A 12,796-nucleotide genomic window follows, 5' to 3' on the forward strand; every position below is an offset into this window, starting at 1 on the left:
TGGGGGGGGGGGTTGTGTGTTTTTTATTATAATCTACTCCAGCATGAGCCCTAGCCTTGGCTCTGTATCCCATAGGTCTGGTGTTAATAACAGCGTCGCTGCTTCTGTAGAAGGTGCCCCTGAATGCCCGTAATCTCTCAGCTAAAGATAATCAGATGTTCTACCAGGGTTAGCAGTGACCTCCGACAAACCCTACCCAACAGCACTGAACTTCAAGCCAAGGCAGGGGACACCCTGCACACAGGGGGTCCAAGCTTTCGTACCAGCTCATGAGCCACAGAGCCTGTTCTGCAGTAGAATAGCAGTGAGGTTACGGTGGAGTCCCAGCCAGCTTCAAGCCTTACCCCTTTGAGATGGGCCAGAGCAGCTGTCTCATCTCAGAAGAACCCCGGATTTGAAAAGAACACCAGCGTGGTCTGTATACTTCAGCTGTGGGATGCACGGCCGAAAGGCCAAGTTGGGCAGTGTGGGTGTTCTATGATCCCAAATGTATGAGTGCCCGGATTATTCAAGGTGATGGATGTGTGCTTCACCGTGCACCCAGGGAGCAGATGGGTAACCCCAGACACAGAACTTAAAGGCTGGGGCCAGAATTTTAATTTTTTTTTTTAAATGCTGCCGTTGGTGTCGACTGCTGCCAAACCCAGGCCTGAATCCCCCATTTTCACTCCGTAATAGTGAGCCAAGAGACACTTAGACTGTCCAAGGTGCAAAAGGGCAACACCTGCCCCCACTGTCCTAAGCCTGAGCGTGGTTTGTGAGTCGCCTTGTGGGACGCGTGTGGGATGCGTGCTGCCAATTAGCCAGCCTCTGGGCTTGTGGAGCAGAGACCAGCCTGGAGCAGCAGTTCTGCAGCCTTCAAGAGCTCAGAATCTTCCTCAGGAACGTTTATGAAGTGCTTGACTGTAAAGATGGGATAGCTAAAATAACAGCACATAGACGTACCCAGGGCTGAGGAAGGCAGCGGTGTGATCAGAGGCAGGTCCAGGCTGGAGACCCAGAGAGCATCGCTGTTCCAAAGGGCTGGCTCTTCTGCCATGCCATCCACTGGGGAGAGGGCCACAGAGCTGTCCCTGTTCCCACTCTCAGATCTGCTGAAAGCCAGTGTAGCACTCAGTCTGCAGAATTCCGTAGTCCCGTCCTGATGGACAAAACATCTGCAGTCTGCTGCATCAGCAGTCAGAGCCACATCCGTCACTTGTTCCAGCGCTCATGTCCACACGGTCAGGAAGACAGCTTCTCATCTGGGATCACTTCGGGGTCCTGCCGAGCTCTGTCAAAAATGGCAATCCTTTAGGAGTCAGGAAATGTATTTCCCCTTGCTATCCGTAACTTCCGGAGCCTCAACATACTGGCTGAGGATGAAATTCAGACACTTCAGTCCTTCAGGAATGGTCTGATCTTGGGGCGCGCAGGAGTTATGTGAAGCAACACCCTAATGCTTGTTAAACACTACGTGCTGGACCTGCCGCTTGTCAACAGGCTTAAGCCTTTCAAACAGCTGAAATGCCACGTCCCCCCCATCCGGGAGTTCAGTCTGATCTTAATTTAAAGGATGATTGTACCTGTATGTAGTCATTCTTTGAAACAATGCCCCACGATGGGCTCCCCATCTCCTTTTTGGGGAATTCTCCACGCAGAGGTTTTGAACCACGGAGGAAGGACAGCAAGGACCTGCCCGCCTCTCCTGCTAAGCCACACGCGTACAGGACTCCTCTTCCTGGGGACAGACAGGCCACTGTTCTTAACGTATCTTTGAGTGCTGGCTCTCAGAAACCTGAAGAGCTTCGAAATCATTTGAAGTATTCCGGAGTGAATCAGAGGCATGCAAGGCCAGGACAAACACAGTCCCTGTAGCTCCTTCCATTCGCCCCTTAGCTGCTTGTGTTCCTGCTTCATGAGGTCTGTTCCCTTCAGCTAAACCCTTCAGCTGATACTGGTTTGACTTTAAATTGTTCGTTGCTCTGTAAACCATCGCATCTCCTTGCGCTATGAAATCTTCCTATCTGGGTTTTCCTCCTGTTCACTAATTTTTAGTTCACCCTTGTTCTAGGAAGGCCAGAAGTTCTAAGGGCTGTATCTCGGGCCCTGCAGCCTCCTTCACAGCTACCAGTGATGATGGTAATGTGAAGACTGGGCCTTTTTCACCCTGAAGGGCCAGTCACCCGGTGACAGATCCCTCTGCAGACACTCTGCAGTTCTCTCAGTAAATGCGGTACAATCATTGGAGCTTAATTTCCATTGTTTCCAGACTCTGGTCTCCCCAGCGGTCTTCTTAGCTGCCTAACCTCAGAAAAAAAATTAACTTCTCTGAGTGCCCCCTATATATCCATTATCTGGAGGAAGAATCCTCTGTTTCGTCCTGCAGCATCTGTATTCGAAACACTCACCCTTACTTATCTTTCGCTAGCTCATTCTTCTGTGTCAGAGGCTCCTGCCTGAAACGCTGTTTGTTTTTTCTCCATCAGAGAGATTTCCTCTTCCAGCCTCTTCACTCCGTACTTCATTCAGCAGCAAGAGGCGTTGGTGCAAACGCAGGATCTGTTTTACCCTCCAAGTGCGGTTCCTGCCGTTTGGGGTTTCTGTGTGGTGATCACATCTATGCATGTGCCATTCCTGTGTCTGCTCACACTCCCCCTCCACTCCACGGCTGGTCCAGTTCTGCGTCAGTTTGGTTATTTCAGCAGCTGACTCACATCCCGCTTCGCTCTGAGTACCTGCATCTCTCCAGCACATCCTTGCTACAGAAAACAGGGTACTAACGAGCTCCGCTTCGCTGGGGAAGGAAAATAAAGTAGCAGTGACCATGACCAAGACGAGTTTCCCAGACTGGGCCCTCAGCTGTGATGCTGTTTGGTTTTAAGGTTAAAATCAAGCCAGTGCCGAGGAGAGGGAGTGCAGTTCCGTGGTGCCACCACGCCGAGGCAGGTGATGCATTGTTTGAATGCAGCTGTGCAAACCACTGCACTGGGCAGTGTCTCCCTTTCGGCTCATGGTGGATTTCCCCGGATTCTGTTAAACAGAGAAGGTGGTTTCCTTTGCTTTGACATCTTCATGATGGCAAAAAACAATTAACATGTTCCCAGTTTTCCTTTTCCAAAAGGAAATAAGTATTGCGTTATTTCTCTCGGGCACTTTCAACGACTCAGCAGCATCCTCCTGCCTACCCATGGCTTTAAGAGGGTAAAAATTGCTTTCTTTTTGCTCGCAGCCGTTCATTTTCCACAATGCGGATACGTCTTGATAAAATCAAGGTAACTCTGCGGCTGTGTGGTGTCTGCAGTTGCTTGGGTGGTCCCAGCTTTGCATGAGCTTTGTGGAACATGACGTCAGTCAGGCCATCGCACCTCGGCCTCTTCTCTGCTTCAGCATCTGCTCCATTTCCATCCTTAAGTATGAGCGTAACAAGCCTTTGGGGTCCTGTAGGTCCTTCTTTCCAATCTCTTTTTATGGGCTCTCGGTGTTGCAGAGTCATCGCAGCGCACTCCTCTTTCTCAGCTGTTCTTTCTGGGCTCCTCCTGTGGGAAATGCTCCCAAGGAGGAAGGAAGATTTTGCTTGGTAGGGAGAAAAAAAAAGTCAGACACAGTTCAAGCTTCAGCCTTGAAAATGTGACCCTTTGTTTTAAGACGTTTGGGTTTAGATAATCAGTAATATCTTACCCTTAATAACAGGGTAAGATAGATATTATTCAATAGTGATTGGAGTGCCAAAGCAGGACACGAGCCATGGAAGAGAAAATGGAGATAAGAAGATGTACTGCTGCCAAGTGCAGGGATAGAGCTACCTACCGACTTGCCAAACCGATAAAGCAGCAGCGAGGGCCTGAATGGCACATTACGGTGTCACCCCGCTAAAACAGAAGGTGTACAGACGATAGCAAACCATTGGATCTTACCATCAGACAGGATGTTTAAGCTGGTGTCTTAGTAAGGGCATGGAAGAGTTAATCCTGTTCTGTCAGTTTTAATCACAGTTCTAAGCGCTTTCTGGTAGGACAGCAATGGAGTCAATCCCCTGTGCTGAAATAGTAACTGTTTAATTCAGTGTGATTGTTTAGTTCAAATCCAGAAACAGCAGAAGCTGATTGTTACCTTAAATTTAATAATAATTATTTGTGGGACAACAAATCGCCATTAAGCTCAACTGCAATTTCAGTTTCTCTCAACCCTGTCTCCTTGCTTTGTCCTTCTCAGTCAATCCCTTTACTTTACAAAAAGCCCAGCTGCATCCTAAATCCATTTTAAACTCTTGCCTTCTATTGCCATGGCAGTTTACAGTATAGCTCCTTTGTTCACTTCTCCCCCAAATTAAATTTCCGACGGGGCGGATGCTCAGCCAGCCCACGCTGACGTAGCTCCGTGCACAACCGTCACTCTGCCGATCCAGATGACCGAGCCCCCTCCCACTAACCATGGGTCTTCCCCCGCCCGCCGGCAGATTGCTCGCGTGGTGCTGGCAGGGCTCCTGCATCATCTGCTCGGTCACTAATCACACTGTTCAGCGTTTATCGGGCCAGCCCGGTGCCCTGCGCAGTCAGCAGCAAAGCTGCAGCGGATGGCGAGATGGGGAGGCAGAACTGAGCGGCAGAAGGTCGCACTACTCTGTCTGCTGCGAGGTCTCTGCCAGCTACCACGCGGTTCACTCTCCAGTGGTCTATATTCGTCTTGCTGCTCTCACAGGGTCGAGAAAATCTGTCAGCGCTGCCGGGGGGGTGGGTCGCCTGATGGTTGTCGTTCGGAGGATTTGAGAGTGACGTTACAAAAGGCAAGTTGTGGGCTTTGCTCCAGCAAGGACCCACCTTGGTCACCATGAGGCACGTGGCCAAAGAGCTCCCTGCGGAGGGAGGCAAGATGATGGAGTCTGTGCTGCCCGATTACCTGCATCAACAAAATAATCAGGTAAAAACAGGATGAATGTTTTTAGCAGCAGCAGTGAATATGATCCCACTGACAGCAGGTTACACCATCTCCCTCTTGCTTCCCAACAAGAACAAAGCCACACCAGGCCCGTTACACCTTTAACGAAACGCTGCTCTGAAAGAGTAACTGAGCTATTATTACTGAGACAAGCCGTATATGCTTTAAAGAGCAGAACTGACTGATTGACATATTTGGCTTCAAGACTTAAAATTTTGAAGAGTATTACTGGGGACTGTGATGCTTTCCCAAGTCCCTCCTAGTGTTTTGCTGATGAGAGCAGGCGTCAAACAAACACTGAGTGGCTTTGACAAATGAAAGGGTGTCTGGCATTTTGCAGTCTGTGTTTCGTCTTGGTTTTCATGTGGTGGTGCTTTTACCTAGCAAGAAAAGTATATTTTTCACAGGACTTAAAACATATTAAACATTTAAAAACATCTTAATTCAAATGTTTTCATTATGTCACTTCTTTGCAAATTTGGAAATGTTCTGAACAATTTGCAATGCTCATCCATGCAGTTTTTAAGGAGCATACTACCTTAAATTAATTAATTATCTGTAGTTATGTTCAGGACATTAGTTTAGAGGTGTTTTAACGAGTTTAATGTCACAGCAGTACAGTTTGACAGGCAGTATGTAACACTACGGCGTAACAAAATGCATCATTACAGGTGTCTGACAGCAAAAGCACGGCACACAAAACCCCAGGAGGAGCCGACACGCCAATCTCGTTATCCCTGATACCTAAACCCCCATCGTGGAGACTCAGCAGCAGCTTAGCTTGTTAATGCTGTCTGCAGAGAGAAAGGCATCACCAGCCGCGGCAGTGGTGTGTGGTGCCTTATCCCCTCCCCAGCCCAGTCGCTGCTTCTTGCAATGAGCAGGGTAAAAATGTGCCTTTTCCTTGACGCGCGTCGGGGAGCTCGGCTCGGTCCTCTTTCCACTAGGAATGGTCTCACAGATTTAACATCTGCACGTACCACGGCAGCTCTTGACCCCGGGGAGACTGAGCTGCAGGGCCAGCTTCATGCAGAGAGCCTTTCAGGAGGTGGAACATCAGGGGAGCAGAGCCCTTGTTTTCACAGTCATTATTTCTGGGTAACCATTGCTTCCTCTTTCGACAAACGTACCTTCTGCTATAGCTGCAGTTCCCTGAATACCAGTGTTTTTATCCAGATGTGTTTATAGCCTCGATGTGGCTGCCCAATACAAACAAATCGGGTTTAAATGCAATACGGTTCCAGCTAAGAATCTTTGGGGAATTTCTGGCTCATGGGCTGGGGCACCTCTGCATTGGCCTTTCACATACAGCTCTAGGGATGCCGGTGGTGCCATGAGATCAGGTCCCTGTGCTGCCAAAGGCCACCTGACTGTCTTAGCCTGCCACTGCGCTTAATTGGGAAATTACTTTTATTATGGAAACTAGTTTCTTTGGCTTTTCTGCTTTAGGCTCTTCAGACATACCAGACCGACCCAGCCATGAGAAAGATGCTCACTCAGCTGTATTTCTATATCATGCCTGTATTTAATGTGGATGGATATCATTTTAGCTGGACAAATGTAAGTAGTGTCAGTCATCCTACCCAAAAAATTGTCCAGACAGGAAAGATCGAAGGGTTGTTCCATGATTCCGAGGTGACTTCCTGTATAATCTGGTCCATCGCTTTGTGGCATGCAAAATGGACATAAATTACTCCTGTTAAAATATAATACCAAAGGTGTTTTCCAGGGTCGTTTGTTATGTGTACAAATAGATTTTTGCCCCAAAATAGTAATATGCTAATTAACTATTTTATAACTCATGTTAGGATCGGTTCTGGAGAAAAACAAGATCAAAGAACACGAGGTTTCGGTGTCACGGTGTTGATGCGAATCGCAACTGGAAGGTGAAATGGTGTGGTGAGTCTGGAGATACTCGGGTCCCCCAGTTCAGATTGCCCTGTACTGAATCAGGCGGCAGAGGAGGTGGGTTTGGTCACATCCACTGGGAAGTGTTCCCTTTTCCGTGGTTAAAGTTGACGCTACTTTCCCATAAAGCCATAAGCCAGGGCTCAAATCTTCCTCTAGCTGCTAAAAAAATTTAAGTCCTAAACTTTGGAAAAACCAGTCTCACCAGAAGTAAAAAGTTTGTGTGGCGAGCGTGGCAAAAGCGAAAGCCCAGGCATGCAGCTAGTCTGTGTTTCCGCAGCCGGGTACGTAATGTGAAGCACAGTACTGAGCCCGGCCCATCGCCCTGCAGAATTTACCCGACTGCACCTCTGGAAACATTCCCAACATCGTCGTGTTTAATTTGCCATTTCTCTGAAGTGGCTTTAGGACATTTGGAAATGTCAGACTTGTTTTGCTGGCCTCACAGAGAGGCTGAGAATATTTTAAGGCCATTATTATTAGTGATTCAATAAAGAAAGAAGGTGCTTCTGAATGCATGGAGAGCCAGTTTTAAACTCCCAGCGCTTCTGTAAATACTTCCATAAAAATCGACCTGGACCTTGCCTGGAGAACGCAGCAGTGATGAGACACTAGCAGGAGATTTGGAGCCGGTCCACTGAAGAAGAAGAGGTGTTTTATCCAATCTTACAGCGAGACAGCACAGCTCACGCGGGAGGGAGCGGTTCTGGCGCAGCACAAAGAAACGGCACTTTGTTGTGCAACACGGTGATGCACAGCTGGTTCTGCTGCCCTGCTCGCCCTCCACCTCCCCGGGCAGCCTGCTCCCCTCCCGCACTCGCCCACCTTCCTTATTTACACTCCAAACTTGTGAAGGCAGGAATGTGTTTGCGCTGCGCGAGCACGACGGCCGCCCTGCAGCCCGTCCCTCTTCCACGGGAACTCCAGATGTTTCCGCAACACTCCGGTTCCTCGCGGCAGCAGCAGGCGCTGTGTGGTCTGGCACAGCGGCAGCGACAGAGAGCCGGTGTGAGCTGAGACTCCCCCCACTGCAGAAGACAATCCCAGGGCTGCTCTCATGAACTTAAAGGTGGTTTGATGCTGCAAAAAAGAAGTAAAAACGAGCCACGGTCCTGCATGACTGTTACCACCCTTCAGTTAGGTACATCACAGCTGCCGTACTTCGGGGACCTCCGTGGACCATGCAGAAGGCAGCCACTGCCGCAGCTGGAATGAACGGTTTTCTTACCGTCTTCAGAGCCGTCACAGGCACCTTCCAGCGCAACATCAATCCTCACAGAGTGCATTTTCTTTCCAGTCCAGAATAATCTTTCATGGGTTCACATAACTGTGCTCCTCCCTGTCCTGCTCCCGAAGCACGCTTCTTGCTCAGTCCTGAAAGCGTTTGCTTAGTTTCCAGTACGAAACATTTTTCCTAGGCTGAGTGAAACCCTGACAATAACCATATGCATTGTGGTCGTAATCCACCACTTGTCCCGTTTCTCCCCTGCACTACCAGGTACAAAAACAAGCAGCATGGTAACGTTTGACACGATTCCATTCTCTCCTCATGACTGTTTCTCAGAAATTTCACAGGAGTTGATATGTGCTGTATCGGGTTTTTCCTTCTTGTGTTACTTTAAAAGAACCTCCAGTGTGAAAATTGAGGGTACCCTTACATGCTCCACGGCCACGGTGGAAACCCGCCCTCGTTCCTCCCAGCCAGCTGCACTTCGGGAACAGCACTGGCTGCAGCCAGGACTGCCAGTGGCTCACGATAGCAGGCTGGACAGTTTGGAGGGTTTCTTCTTCACTGGAAGTCACTAAACTGAGTCATATTTCACCACTGGGTCATTTTACCATTAGCTTGTGAGGTTCTGCTGCTCATTAGCAGTGATGTCCATTTCCATGACGGAGTGTAGGGCACTGTGACAGGAGATGAAGTGTCCATAAAAAGAGCAAAGGCTCCGGAGGCTCCGCTAAATAGCTCTCCTTTAGCTATATTGTCTGGCAAGGCATCGAGGCAGAGTGCTCTTGGGATTGGGATGGCTTGGTGGCCATCTGTTCTGCAGGGGAGAGACCATCTGCCCTCGCTGTACCCGTCCCGTGCCCACTGCGGTCCCAGCACTGATACCTTTTGAGATCCCCACCTGTGGCCGTGGAATGGTGGCCTCCGTTCGCATATTATGAACAAAGCTGCAGCGTGAAATTCTCCCACTTGTAAATTTTTTGGGCACGGGGTTGGTGGGGAGCCGTGGTTCAGTTCCTGCTGTTGCGCCCGCTCACCCACCACTCGTCTCTCGTTGTCTGAAGACGGCAGCACCTCCTGCACGAAGGGAAGCTGATAAAACACTGCTCCTGCCAGTCCCTGCGGACACCAGGGATTGCCCCAGCCAGACTGTTACTGTTCTGCAGGACAGTGTGAAATGTGGCGCTCTGACATCCCGGCAGATAACAGGGCAGAGTGGATTTCCATAAATGCCGTTCTTTCGGGTCCAGGCCCTAGGCTGTAAGGGAGCTCTTGGATCCAGAGCTGCTGCGCGGTGAAGCAGCCACTGCCACGTCTCCGTTTCTGCGTTTCATCTTACAGTCCCTCATGGGATGTCACAGGCGGGCTATGGAGCAGGCTGACGTGGTAACAGATACCCTCACAACCAAACCCCTGCCCCACACTTGAAGGAGAACTAAGGCTGGAGCGATCAAATCCTCTTAAAGGCTGCTCTTGTCCCGGCAGTGAGCAGAGGGAGAGGCGCAGCCCTGATCTCCCGCGGGCCAGCCGAGCCCGGTCGCTCTAATCCTGGAGTGCTGCCGTAAGGGTGTCGCCTGTGAGGAGAGCCGGGGAAGAGGATACGCTGGAGCCAGGTCTCCTGTCCCTGTTGGGTTAAACGCAGGTCTGCTGGGGAGACCCGCGAGTAGCTGGCCGATGGGCAGCTTGGTGTGTCTCCTGGATGGGAGGGCGGGTTCTGGGTGGAGGTCGCCGTGGCTCATGCCCATCAGTCACAAGACAGCAATCTGCTAACGAACAGCTTTCCACGCTGCCGTGCGCGGGCCAGCACGGGCTGAGCCGGGAGCCGGCCCCTGGAAACGCCCTGCGGTATTCACCACCAGCTCTCTCTTTCCATCTCCAGATGAAGGTGCTTCCTTTCACCCATGCGACGACACCTACTGTGGTCCCTTTCCTGAGTCTGAGCCTGAAGTAAAGGCTGTCGCTCATTTTCTGCGCAAACATCGGAAGCAAATAAAAGCCTATTTGTCCTTCCACGCGTATGCCCAGATGCTGCTCTACCCTTACTCCTACAAATACGCCACTATTCCAAACTTCAGCTGCGTGGTGAGTACGGTCACAGCTGGGAAAATACGCTTCCCTCTGTAATATTTTGGGGTTCGTTCTATTTTGGGAGAAGGCTTCTTTCTTCAGTACTTTGCACGTATTTGATATTAAGCAGCATTTATTCTGGATCCACTTGCAATCGCATTTCTGGCTGTATAACCATCACTCTCAGTGAGTCAGTGGTAATTTGATTAAAATGGTATAGTGCCTTCCATCCACCAGCCCCTTTAAATTACTTTACAGCATAAATCCCTGGGTTTTAATTCTAGTTATTATCACTCTAATTAACTGTAATGGGAACTATGTAGTTCAGTCCTTGGGCATCTAGCTGAAATTCTGTCCCTCCAAACTCAGAACGCAAACACTAGGGGCAGGAAGATCATCTTCAATGCTGTGAACAAAATAAAATGGAAATGGTTTGTTTATCAATTAGAGGAGAAATCTCAAAGTGTCTGTTTTCAGCCGGTCTCCAGTACATAAACCCCTCCCTACGGCTTACTCTCGCGGGGAAACACGGCTAAGTTTTACTGTCTGTTGGCTCCTGCTCACCGGCACACGCTGCACCAGCCAGCTGCAAGCCCCTTCTCTCCCCGCCTCAGTCCCCAGTAGAAGCACATTGTCTGTAAAGCTCTCCTCTTGGCCTCAGAAGTTGCAGAGACTTTTAACTTACTAGTTTAAGCGATTTGACTGCAGAGGAGCTCACCTGCACCTTGGGTCTACCCTGTGCAGAACACGTGCTGTCCCGCGCAGCTGCCCCCGACGGGGCTGCGCAGTCAGCACCCCGCAGACCAATCTCTCTTTGTGGGTTATTTCTGCTCACACACTGACTTTCAGCGGCTACAAAGAAGTCTGCTGTCTGATGTCATTCCTGGGAAACACGCGAGTCAGAAGTTAACTAAGCAGCCAGAGGAGCTAAACATTTGAGGCTGGCGGGGACTGGCCACCCAGCCCTGCACGGACGGTGAATAATTCCACAAATCTTCTCGTTCTACCACCTCCACCCTCTTTTGAGGAGTGGCAAAGGGAAAGGAGCCCCCCGGGAGAACTGGTGACTACAACCTGCCAAAAACCATAGCCTGTGAATTTAAAACCACGGGATCTCATTGCTTTGCAGACCAGCAGGGGCGAGAACACTGTTTTCAAGAACAGGCAACACGGCCAAAGCTAAAGACAGGGTGTTAAGAAGAATCAGCATCTCCTCTGCAAGCAGATGATTCCTGGGCATGTGATGAAAGGATCCAGGGTACCGTAAGGCGATAGCAGAGACTGCCTCGGGAAATTCAGCGCGAGGAGCCCCTGCCTGAGGGTTTTCACGCACAGCACAGCAGTCACTCTGCAGTACCTGGTGCTCCTGCTGCTCAAGGGCTATTCCCATTCCGAGACCAGAGCACCTGCCCCTCAGCACAGACACTCTGACCTTGCCATCCGCAGCTGTCAGACCAAGGGAACCAGCTTTCGGTGTGTCGTAGGGGTTCCCCAGGCATGTGAGACCTCGGATCAGGCTGCTCATCAGCGGGAGTTAAAGCACAGACCCAAAGGGACCCTGGTTTAGACAACAGCCCTGGACAAGTGGACGTCAAATCCCAGTTCTAAATATTTTGCCAGTCTTTGTCATCTGAACTCTTTTTATTGCAGTGGGTCAAAAGGAACGGGGGGGTTGGAATAAAAGAAGCTGCCATCACTTCCTGTTCTTTAGAAAGCTCACTACGGGGAGCACAGTGACAATGAAGGGAATACTGTTGTTTATTTATTCCTGTGGTCTAATATTTACCTACAGCCAAAGGCTCCGTCACCTGGTGGCTTTGAATAGTCTTTAACAACCGAGGTGTCTCAAATGGTGCCTTAGGCTGAGGGTTCGGATTCCCCGGTTCTGTGGGGAGTTGCCGTGAGCTGCTGCCGATGGAACAGGCGGGGCTGGTCTGTGCGGGCTGTGTGCAGCGCACAACGGCGGGTCTGCACGTGCGGAGCAGATAAACAGCATCGGGTGCTAACGGGGGCCACAGTTCATCCCGGGCAGAAGAAAGGACGTTTCCGCCCGGGCCCTGTCGTTGTAGTGAGCTGTCAGGTACCATTTCGATTGAAGTCTTCAATTATTCAGCGTTGCTTTGAAACAGGAGAGCTGGGTACTCATCACAACATGCATATTCTGGTCTAATTTAGGCACCACTCTCTTATTAACACTATCCTGAAATATGTTCTTTTAAGAAACTTAAAATGAAATTACACCTTTAGATTGGAAAAACCAGCAGAAACATCCATCCATCTCAAGTTTTAAATTTCACCTACTTTTCATCCCTTTTCCTCCTGCACAGTCGTTTGCCTTGGTGTTTGCAGTGGCGTGGCTGGGTTTGCGTGTGTCAGTGTAAAAATCCAGTAACGTTACGTGCCGCTTCCTCACCGAGGGCGTCCTAAGGCTGGTACCCGGATTTACCCAGCATCCCGCCTGAACAGCAGGAGGCAGTTGAGAACTGTCCCCTTCTCGGGGCACACAAGTCCAGCGGTGGAAGCAAGCAGCACCCCTCAAGGCTCAGCGCATTGAGCTCCCCATGCCCAGGACGCCTGCCTGCATGGTGGACGTGGGCTTGGGTCGCTCCTGGTCTGGCCTCCAGGCGTCCGCTGCCTCTGCGCAGGACCCAGCACTGTTATTTTGGTTTGAACTGG

The 12,796-nt window shown here is 50.2% G+C and overlaps 1 protein-coding gene across 1 annotated transcript in view; it reads left to right on the plus strand.

Moving 5' to 3' along the window:
• Positions 1-12,796, plus strand: part of CPA6 (carboxypeptidase A6) — a gene marked incomplete at its 5' end in the record, with an annotated part of 22,327 nt that overhangs the window by 7,109 nt on the left and 2,422 nt on the right. Inside the window, 3 exons of the mRNA XM_010141619.1 lie at positions 6,367-6,477; positions 6,726-6,816; positions 9,933-10,135. Of these exons, the coding sequence (XP_010139921.1) occupies positions 6,367-6,477; positions 6,726-6,816; positions 9,933-10,135 (405 nt within the window). The remainder of the gene's footprint in view (positions 1-6,366; positions 6,478-6,725; positions 6,817-9,932; positions 10,136-12,796) is intronic.

Source organism: Buceros rhinoceros, unplaced genomic scaffold, assembly GCF_000710305.1.
Source record: "Buceros rhinoceros silvestris isolate BGI_N320 unplaced genomic scaffold, ASM71030v1 scaffold22628, whole genome shotgun sequence".
Classification (NCBI taxonomy): Eukaryota; Metazoa; Chordata; class Aves; order Bucerotiformes; family Bucerotidae; genus Buceros; species Buceros rhinoceros.